Source organism: Rhipicephalus microplus, chromosome 3 (genome assembly GCF_043290135.1).
Source record: "Rhipicephalus microplus isolate Deutch F79 chromosome 3, USDA_Rmic, whole genome shotgun sequence".
Taxonomy (NCBI): Eukaryota; Metazoa; Arthropoda; class Arachnida; order Ixodida; family Ixodidae; genus Rhipicephalus; species Rhipicephalus microplus.
The window spans coordinates 53,417,891-53,429,205 of record NC_134702.1 but is presented as its reverse complement, the minus strand read 5'-3'; the positions used below and the strand labels follow the sequence as shown (position 1 = coordinate 53,429,205).

At 44.1% G+C, this 11,315-nt stretch overlaps 1 protein-coding gene across 1 annotated transcript in view; it reads right to left on the bottom strand.

The window, feature by feature from the left end:
- Positions 1-9,756: 9,756 nt before the first annotated feature.
- LOC119174441 (uncharacterized) overlaps positions 9,757-11,315 on the bottom strand; it is a 113,620-nt gene continuing 112,061 nt past the window's right edge. The window contains exon 14 of the mRNA XM_075889573.1: positions 9,757-10,191. Within this exon, the coding sequence (XP_075745688.1) occupies positions 10,092-10,191 (100 nt within the window). The 3' untranslated portion in view covers positions 9,757-10,091. The remainder of the gene's footprint in view (positions 10,192-11,315) is intronic.

Genomic DNA, 11,315 nt, shown 5'->3' with positions numbered 1-11,315 from the left:
GAAACCGCACTTGTCTTGCGTGCGGAAAAATCGGACATTTTCAGTCCGTATGCAATTCCCGTCCAGCAAATCTTCCGGAACCAGTTTCTTCGTCCGCTCCTTCGAGCACTGCACAAACCAATACGGTCACTGTTTTAAATGTGGATGGCCTCCACACTACGTCCGAGCCCAGCATCGTAGTTTCAGTGGGCCATGTGCCCTTGTCATTTCTCGTGGACACTGGTGCCTCAGTCTCTTTAATCAGTGCCGCTGACTTTCGCAGTCATTTTTCCAACATTCGGCTTTTGCCTTCACACGTCGTTCTACAAACATATTCCAAGGGAACGATTGATAATTTAGGTCAATTTACAGCTCAGGTCTCCTATTGCAGTCGCACTGCTTCCATTACTTTTTATGTAACAGCCAATGGCAGCTCACTTTTGGGACGTGATGCCATCAGGGCTTTGTCCATCAACATCGTCGGTGCGTCTATGACGTGTGCTCAAGTCGACGTCTAAGATGATCTTCCGGCCAACGCGCCTTCTGAATTCCACCACCTGTTCACCCGTGAACTGGGTTGTGTGCGTGGTTTTGTGCATAAAGTGATGCGTCGACCAGGTGTGTGCCCTGTGCGTGCCAAGCTGCGCCGCATTCCTCTTCTTCTCCGTGAGCAAGTCTCTGCGGAACTGTCTCGCCTTCAAGCCAGCGGAATCATCGAGCCTGTCTGTGCTTCCGACTGGGTTTCTCCACTGGTCGTCGTCAAGAAAAAAGATGGATCCCTTCGACTATGCGTCGACTTACGAGAACCGAACAAGGCGATCGTCGCAGACGGGTTTCCACTTCCTCACATTGAAGAACTGCTTCATCAGCTCTCCGGAGCGGTATGTTTCTCCAAGCTGGACCTCGCGTCCGCTTATCACCAAGTTGAACTTTCTGAGGGCAGTACAGACTTGACCACATTTGTTTCGCAGGAAGGCTTGTTTCGGTTTCGCCGCGTGTGTTTCGGGCTTGCATCTGCCCCTGCAGTGTTTCAGAAAATGATGTCAATTATTCTTAAGAGTTGTAATGGCGCCCTTTGTTACTTGGATGATATTTTGGTGTGGGGACGTACTCGCGAAGAGCACGATGCTAACTTGCATACTGTTCTCAACCGCATCAGTGAATGTGGTATGAAACTTAATAACAAGTGCATTTTTTCTGTGAATGAGTTACAATTTTTAGGACATAATGTCAGTTCCCGTGGCTTGACACCTGTTGAATCTAAAGTTCAGGCCATTGTCAATGCCCCACGGCCTAATGATGTTAAAACCTTGCAATCTTTTTTAGGTCTTGTTGGTTATTATGCCAAGTTTGTTCCTCACTATGCTGATGTTGTTGAACCACTGCGTACTCTACTTCGTCAAGCACAGCCTTTTAACTGGTCAGCTGAAGCTGAGCAGAGATTCATTCAAGTTAAGTCAATACTGGCCTCAAAGCCAGCTGTTAGTATTTTCAATGAGAAGCTTCCCATCGTCATCACGACGGATGCGTCCGATGTTGAACTGGGAGCAGTGTTTCAACAACTCGGAGGTGATCAGCTGATCACTATCGCTTTTGCATCTCGTGCGTTGACCCCTGCTGAACGCAGATATTCAGTAGGAAAGCGTGAAGCTCTCGCGTGTCTTTTTGCCTGTGAGAAATGGCATGTTTACTTGTGGGGCAGGCACTTCACATTATGTACAGATCAACAGATCACCAAGCACTAGTTGCTCTTCTTTCTGCAGGATCCGAAGGCCGCCGCCCCATTCGCATTTCCCGTTGGTGTGCCAAACTCATGTATTATAATTTCAGTGTTCAATATTGTAAGGGTTCTAATAACGTGGTTGCTGATGCACTGTCGCGCCTTCCTCTTCAGATACCGGTTACTGAAGAGCGGGATGAGGAAGTTGTTTCATTAGTTACTTCCTGCATTACTAAAACTGAGCTTCAGGCAGCTAGAGCTGCAGATTCCACTTTGTCTCAAGTTCTCAAATATTTACGTGAAGGATGGCCTTCCAAAGGTGCTCTTGCTTCTGAATTCTCGCCTTACTTCGCAGTCCGACAGGAACTGTCTTGTGTCGAGGACTTGCTTTTCCGCGATGAACGCGTGATTCCCCCTGCTTCTTTCCGTAACAAGCTAATTCAGCTTGCCCATGAGACCCATCCAGGCATTGTCCACACCAAACAGAATCTCCGAGACTGGTACTGGTGGCCAGCCTTAGACAAGCAGGTCGAGCATGCAGTTTACAACTGCCATATATGTCAGGCAGCTGACAAGTCTGCCAAACCTGCATTTTCTCCGTTGCACCCAGTCCAGTGGCCTGATCGGCCTTGGCAGAAACTCGGCATGGACATCATCGGTCCTTTGCTTAATGTTCCGCAAAATGCCCGGTTCATTGTTTCTTTCATCGACTACCATTCCAAATGGCCAGAAACTTGTTTCACACATACGGTTACTTCTGAGGTCATCATTGAATTTCTGTCTTCAATCTTCAGCCGGGAAGGATTTCCTGATGCCATAGTTAAGGAACAATGGTCCACAGTTTCAGTCTCAACATTTCGAGGCTTTTCTTTCACAACGAGGAATTCAGCACTTGAGGTCATCAGTTTTCTATCCCCAATCAAATGGCCAAATCGAGCGCTTTAATCGCGTTCTGAAGGAACATATCCAGATCGCCCAATTAGAGCACCGTCCCCTCAAGCAAGTCTTGACTGAATGTTTAGCTTCGTACAGGTTCACACCACAAGGCACCACTGGAGTGTCTCCTGCTCAACTTCTCCACGGTAGGCAACCGCGAGTTGCTCTCGACATAGTCTCTTTGCCTCGTAACATAGCAGTGTCTTCTCCTGATCAAATTCGTACCAGGGTTTTTTCTCGTCAACAAGCAATGAAAAAGTATGTCGACACCCGTCGAGGTGCAAAGCAGTCCAAAGTTCGCACTGGCGATCTAGTCAAGGTTCGTGTGCCAGGCAAGCGCCCCAAGTATCGGGGTCCTTACAAAGTCTTGGGCCAGGTTAGCCCCACTTCTTTTCGCTTAAGTGATGGTAACATCTGGAATGCTTCGCGCCTTGTTATTTTTCATACGGATTCGCCTTCAACACCTAAAAGTCTTCCTCATCACGTTCCGTCCACGCCTTTCAACTACGCATCAGACTGTTACATGTGGCCTCCATGTACAGGCATTTCTTCTTCAAGGGGGGAGGAGTTACCAGGCGGTGTCGCTGGTTCAAGTACACCAAGTCATACGGCTCACTTCGAACCTTCAAATACGGCTGAGACCGTTGAACCGGACTTCGGTCCGCAAAATTCTTCCGAAGCTCATGCTGCGAGCTCTGATGAGACCCCAAATGTTAACGCTCGTTCAGAGCCTTCACAATCTTCCACTCAAGGTGCAGAGACGCCTGATTCTACACCCAAAAGGGCCCGCTTTAAGCGGAAGCGGCAGAAGCTGCGTCGGTTCGAAGACTACGTGATGTAGAACTCTTGTTCCGAACAGTTGTGTACATTTTTTCTTGTTTGTCAGTGCATTTTCAGGACTTGTAGTGTGTGAGTTTGGTGTGCCGTGCTCTGAATATTCATGTGTTCTAATGTACATACCTTGTAAAATATGTTGGTATCGAGCATGTATAAATATAAACAGTGTATAGGTGTGCTTTTTTCTAGGAGGGGATGATTGTTGTGTTCTGGGTTTTCAGTTTCGGTTTCGGATTGACATGTGAGGATGCCAGGGGGCGCCGCTCTGGCATCTAGGATTTCAAGGCGACTGTAAAATAAAGGCAGTGTGTGTTAGGTAACCGTGGAGTGCGGTTGTTGTGCTTTCTTTCGGCGCTTGGCGCCAACCCGGTGTCCCGCGGCCGTCTTCTTCTTCTTCTGCTTCGTCGGTACCAGCCAGCCCCAATACAGCACCTTCCTCTAAGCCACGAGACTGGTTCACTGTATTGCCAATACCAAGCAACATGGATCCTATTCTGCATGATGGAAGAAGAAAGATAAGGGCTGACCACATTGACAAAATGACAAGATATATGAACATGGCCTGATTCAATGACGCCGTGCCTTATCAGACTGATGCGAAGAAAGCTGTGTGTGTAGCCGCAGACGGTAGAGGGAAAATGACAGCCTGCACTTCAATAGATCGGGCTTCGACAACACAACCTCTTGTCAAACCCCGAACATCTTTGTGTTTTCGTCTAAGCACACAACCTCAAGATAAAACGCTTATCTTTGCGCATGTGTAACGCCGGATTCTTTATAGAGATCATTGGCGTTCGGAATTGCTCGCGATCCGAAGTGTTCGCGTGACCGAGAAAATATATAATGTACTGGTTATGTGATAACATCAACTGAAGCAATTGGTCACGCGAACTATTATGGTTTACTCACGAGTAAGCTATTCATGAATCAAACTTTCAAGTTGAACCCACCTAAGCCATGTTCACACCAAAACATAAATGATCTAGAATGCAGCGATATTAATTAGCGGCTGAAAGACAGGCAATGAGTCATTTGCTCGCACAGATAAGTGCCCACTCACCAGCGTCCCTTTAAAAGAAAATTCAAATCTAATGACAACGAAACGTGGACACCACGACGTACACAGTACGGATATTCATGTAGAGCATAGCTAATTTGTGTCCTATGTCGTTTCAAACAGTAGGCATCGTTATTATCGTTCAAACTATACGAGAAACACCTTTGCGATAAATTTTCAGTGTTCGCTCTCACGTTTTGTTACCTATTTCAGGCGTCAGTACACGTATCTGCCATGAGTGGGAGACGACAGCGACTGATGTGTTCCCGGTAACCGGAACCTTCGACTAATCTAATATCTCAGTATCGTCTCTGTGCCATCAGTGTGCGCTGAGCTTTAAATTGCCTTTAATGAAGTGGGAAGAACAAGCCTACACGCTCTTAACGGGAATCTAGTCTGCTCTCGTGATCAAAACGGAACGTTTTGACTAGCATATAAAATTAGTTGAGGCTTGCAGACTGCATCCTGGCTTGACAAAGCTGTGCTCGAGTTGCGAGCGCTTTATCGGAATACTTTTATTTGCATAAGACATCGAAACACAAGCAACCGCGGCCAACAACAAAGGCTGAAACCACGCAAGAACAGGCTAAACCGGATATTTCCTGGAGTGGTTTTCTGGTGAACGCACAATGTTGCCAGAGACCGGTAGGCTCTTACGAAACCGTCTATATATCCTGTTTTCATACCCTGGTACAAAAGAGGAAATCATTCAAGCCACGCTTTAAAAAAAGCTTTGGAACGAACGGAACGACACCTTCATACAGAGTAAGGTAGAAAGGACCACCGCAACCTGACATAGACAAGCCTTTTACGGACGCCGCCATATTTAGTACCAGAGGAATACAGCGGTGGGTGCGAATAAAATCACCAATGGTATGATCAGGAATGGCGAAGCCATTGAAGCTCTCATTAAATACATAAACAAACACTGGCTCGCTAGAACTGTTCCACAAAAATGGAAACATGCGATTGCCGTCATGTGCCTAAACCAGGCAAAAAACTTGCCATTGAGAACATGAGACCCATCTCCCTCACGTCTTGCTTAGGAAAAATCTTTGAAAAACTGGTCAACACCAGGTTCCTCAATCATCTCGTGCACAACAACCTCATGTCCGACACCATGTATGGCTTTCGCTCACACTTTTCAACGCAAGATGTTCTACTACTTTTAAAAGAACAAGTATTATTGCACATTTGTAAGATTAGGGAAAATATCGTTATGGCAGTTGACATAAAGGGAGCCTTTGATAACATCAGTCACAAAGCAATGCTTGAAGGTCTCGAGAAAGCTAACAGTGGAGAACGAATATTCTAATATGTAAAAAGTTTCCTTAGTCACAGGATTGTAATAATCAATTTGAAGATTACGAATCTGACATTATTTGACCTCCAAACAATTTGGAACACCTCAAGGAAAGGTCATTTCACTGACACTTTTCAACGTAGCCATGACAGGTCTTGCAGGAAAATTCAATGATATTGCCAGTCTACAACATGCGATATATGCAGACATCACGGTATGGACAACCACAGACAGCCTAGCGAAGAAACAAGATAGAAACAAACAGGATAGGAGCACCATAGAAGAGTGCGCAAAGATACAAGGTATTCAATGCTCAGCAGAAAAGTCTGAGCTCATTCGCTTCAAGACGAAAAATGTAAGGAGGATCGATCCGAGTCTAAAGTTCGAAGTCAGGCTCAAAGGAAGTATCATTCCTTACCATACGAATACTGGGTGTGTGGCTACAAGCTAATTATAGATGTCTGCACACACTAGATCATCTCAAAACATTGGCAGAGCAGGTCTCACGCATGACCTCGCGTATAGCCAACAATCGTAAAGGCATGAGAGAAGAAAAGATACCCTCAGACTGGTCAAAACCCTCGTCATCAGTCGTGTTACATACTCGCTTCTGTATCACATTATGAACTGACAAGAGAAAGAAAAAGCAAACCAAATAATAAGAATGTCCTACAAGACAGCCCTAAGATTACCGCGGAATACTTCAAATGACAAGCTACTGGCGCTTGGTCTTCATAACACAATTGCAGAATTATCCGAGGCCCAGATACTAGCGCAAGAAAATTGCCTTCTCCAGACCCCAACTGGCAGAGCAGTCCTAACAAAATTAGGGTGCGATACATTGATACAAAAACACTAAGAAACTAAAGCGAACTTAGAGAATGGTACACTGTATTGCCAATACCAAGCAACATGGATCCTACTCTGCATGATGGAAGAAGAAAGATAGGGGCTGACCACATTGACAAAATGACAAGATATATGAACATGGCCTGATTCAATGACGCCGTGCCTTATCAGACTGATGCGAAGAAAGCTGTGTGTGTAGCCGCAGACCGTAGAGGGAAAATGACAGCCTGCACTTCAATAGATCGGGCTTCGACAACACAAGCAGAACAGGTCGCCATAGCACTCGCAATAAAAGAGGGATGGAGAACGCAAAACGCTCCATTAACAATTATTACAGATTTGCAAAAAGCTTGCCGAAACTATCTGAGGGGCAAAATTGGAGCACAGGCGCTCGGGATATTGGTTGGAACAGGACAGAACACCACAGAAAAATACAGACTGTGACTTGGGCACCGGGGCATGAGGGCATGACAGGGAACCTGCATGTGAACGAGACGGCTTGATACTTTACAAATAACCGAGCCACTCCATGCTCTGCAATAGAGGAACCTACACCCCTGGACCCTCGCTTCGCAATAATTATTAAGTACCACAGGGAAAATAGGCAGCTCTATCCATGTCCACATAGAAAGCTCAGTGCTGCGGAAGCGACAGTGCTAAGATTACAGACAAACACTTACATAAATATGCACACTGTCCATCCTATCTTCCCCACGACATGGGGTAGATTGGGTGAAAAGTGAGCATGCCCGTGGTGTCGGGTGAAAAGTGTGCAGAGCACGATGAAGAACACGACACCAATGCACATGCGACGAATGAGAGACGCTGCTGCATAGCCCTGCTCTGGTGGATCAGCTTCTACTGATCCACAGAGCTGAACGGATGGCTCGTGCCAGTGGAGCCCTGGAATAGGGGCACGTTCTCTTTGGACAAACTACTATGCCCTTCACCCAGTATATTCCTCAGGACACTCGAGTTATAGCCTGTCTGGTTTATGCATATAATAAAGTTTTGTATTACTACTACTACTACTACTACTACTACTACTACTACTACTACTACTACTACTACTACTTGTCATTTGAGGAGAGAAGGCCATGCCTCACTTCTTTATTTTCAACAGGTGACCATAAGAGTATGCGGGTCAGAAACAGTGAGAATCAAAGGAACATATTTTATGGCATTCGTTGCGATGAAGTAAAGCTTCTCAGCTATCCTACAAGATGCTCCCCTCTGCCCCCTCTCACTGCCCACGCATATGCCCTTGACCGTTAGTACATAGTGAAGGAGATCCAACTACAAGGTCGTTTTGCCAAGGCTGGCAACACAGACCTCTTGCATTATTATATTAAGGTTATAGTTCACTACAATTAAGATACAGTCGGCGGTATTGAGGTGCAAAGGCTGCGAGAGGTTTTCTGAAGGTGTGGGCTATGTATGCATAAATGTCAAACTGCACACCTGGGAACAAAGTGCATCTAGGGCTTGTCTATTGCGTATTGCGAGGTCGTTTTTTGGACAGCGAGCTTGTTTCATGACCCAAGTGACACCTTTTTTTTTTTTGTAAAAATGTCCTGTGGTCTGGTTTGTGGGCTTCATTTTGGTGGGCTTTCAGTAAACCCATTGTTCACTGGAACCCATTGTTTGGAACAAAGGCTTCCAGTGCTCAAGCAAAGCAGTGGTGGCTAAGAGCTTCAGCCTCAAATAGGAGTGTGATTTTCACATAGGTGTAGAACTTTGATTTTTTTCAGGTAAGGGGCAGGGTCTTGGCATGCTCTTATCTCTCTCTCTTCTGCCGTACTCTCAACTGCTTATCACACCCAGCTCTATAGGGAGCTATGCAGAACAGCTCCACCAAATAGGACACTTCACCAAATAAGGTATTTGTGTCCTAGACATATGGCTCGACCCACCATAGGGGATCCACCATGAATCGTGTGGCAGTACAACTTTGGAAAAGAAAATGCTAAAATATTAATTTACAGATATATTTTTAGACCAGTGCTTATCTTGGTTGTTTTATTGCGTGTTAACTCCCTCCTTCTTTTCTTCCTGCAGGCGCCCTTAAGCTGGGTACTTCCCTGTGTTTTCCTTGCTTCTCTACTTCAGCCTCTGATATAAGGCATGTCACATTATTTATTGTTTTTGTGAATGTGTGTGTGCTGTTGAGTTATGATGCTGTACAGGTGTTCAAGTGAGAATTTTCAAATGTGAACTTTATGGGCAGTTTTTTTTAGGGCTTCACTCTCTCCATTATTATAGTGCACTCTACATGGGCCTCTTGTAATCAATATCAAGTGCTGTTACTTTCTCTGTTTTTAACTATTGCTATTTCTCCATTGCATAAAACAAAAATGTAGGGCCGTTAAAGAGCAATTGATTAAAAAAACAAGGGGATACAAAGTGCGACCGTACTGCCACACAAGTTAAACCCAGATACGTTGAATTCAAAGGGGGAACATAATGACGTCACATATATCAATAAATCGAAATGAAGCAGATGCCCATCTGAATCAGCAAAAGCATGTGGAAGTTTCTCTTCTAATGACAAATAGCAGCAACGACTTAGGTTCACTGTGCAGGCGTAATGTTTATCTATGCAACGGTCATTATTCACCTCATCATGCAATCTGGTCATGCTAAGCCACAGCAAATCCATCATCATGAAATTAAACTGAAATAATTGATGCACAAACCATTCACATCCTGGGACAGGCACATTGCTCTTTTCCTTACTGTGCTTGCACTGCCCTTCATTTTCAGTGTTGTGTTCAACAAGGCCTTCCAAAATCGCACCAATTAGTTGGCATGACTATTTTCGTTGATACGAGTGATGTGCCAGTTGGGACATGTGTAGCTGCAAGTGCACAGCATGGCGCAGTGTCCGATATGTTGGATGGGTGTTGAATGGGGAGTTGCATATATGGTGAGAACGGCACGATGCCTTTGCATAGGATTTCAAGGGGTATGCTAGTGATTCAAATGTTCACATAGTAAATATTGACTTCATATATGTTAATTTCAACTGTATTAAATGGAATGTTGACTGCAAAGCAGTGAAGAAAATTAGACTAGTCACAAGCGAGTTTTCTTTATTGATGCATGCACCATGAAACAAAACCAAGTAGCAGCTGCATCACAAAGTAATATTCTATATGTCTTACCGTGTATCATTAATTTTTAAAATTTTAGTCTCTTTTACAGTCGTTACCTTTTTCTCCTACACACTTTCAGTGATATAGATTCAGTCAAAACAGACCCTAATTGATATAGACTTGACTCTAATAGCATCAAGTATTTACAGTCGATGTTTGCATGGTAATAGTGAGTCAATGTAAGGTGGAGTACTTTCCACCCGACTTTGCTGCACGTCTTTGGAGCCTACAGACTTGCTAGAATCAAAGCGGCACTCAGTGAAACCGACTGAAAGCTTTGTAGTGACCGTCACGATTGAAAGGCAGTCTTTTGGAGCCAGTGTTTTGCGCATGTGACCGGCTGTGGTTGCTGCGCCTACATGTAAAAAAAAAGAAAAAAAAACACATTTTGAGTGAGGCGGCTTTAATCTGAAGGTAAGTACATCTTTCTGATGTGAGAAATAGATTCATGCTTAAAAAACAACACAGAAGTTGGCTGGCCATCACTGTCGAGCACCTAGTCTAGCACACGTACTCAAGGTGAATTATTTGAAGCCATTTTAATGCAGATGAAACAAACACAGTTAAACACCTGATTGTGCCTAGACGAGTGTCCAATGTTTGGCCCTCTATTCATGTTTGTTTTACTGCACAGCATTTGCTTTGAAAGGCTCTATGCAGCAATGAAGTATAACACAGAGCAAATGTGCACGCAAGCTTAACCTGCCCACTAAACTGTTTGGCTAAGCCAAGCATCTTGAACAAGATTCCGCTTTCTCCAACATCCCACCCAAAGATTGGACTCCCCTCCGCTAAACTATAGCGTAGTGCCGCTCCTTAAACTGAAAGCGCTGTACCCCTCGGTAGTTGCAGCTACCTGTCAATCAAGTGCAGTGGCCTCTTCTGTCAGAAGGCAACTGCCATCAACTTTCTCAACTGCAGATAAAGTAAAGAAATGTTCTAAAGAAGTGGGCTGAAAAAATAAAAAATAAAAACTCGTGCAGTAGCACTAGTACATACACGACACAGTAAGAAGTATTTCACAAAATGTGTTCAAATAGTTAAGAATTCCAATTTATATTTTGTAGATAATATATATTACATAGAAACTTTTTGTTTTTATTTCTACAAATATCTATATATTGAAATTCTGATCATCTGAAGTTGCACGAAGCTTTCCCACTGGTAGCTCGCCTAACCATTGTAATAAATTTTAATTCTTGAAATATATTAGAATTGCAAGCACTTGTATTAACACAAGCTGCTCTGAATGCGACAACTAAGCTATTGATGGCATTTTCATATTTTCATTCAGTGTTTGTCATATAAATATACGAGTGAAATTACTTGACTATCATGTTTATAAATATATACAATAATAGTGTTGTTGTATAGTTATAGCTTCTAAAGAGTGATCATTATTTATATGTATGAATCCTTGGCCATCAGCAAAACTCTGTGCAAGGAGTTAAAAGCAAAAAAAATTGATGACACAAATGC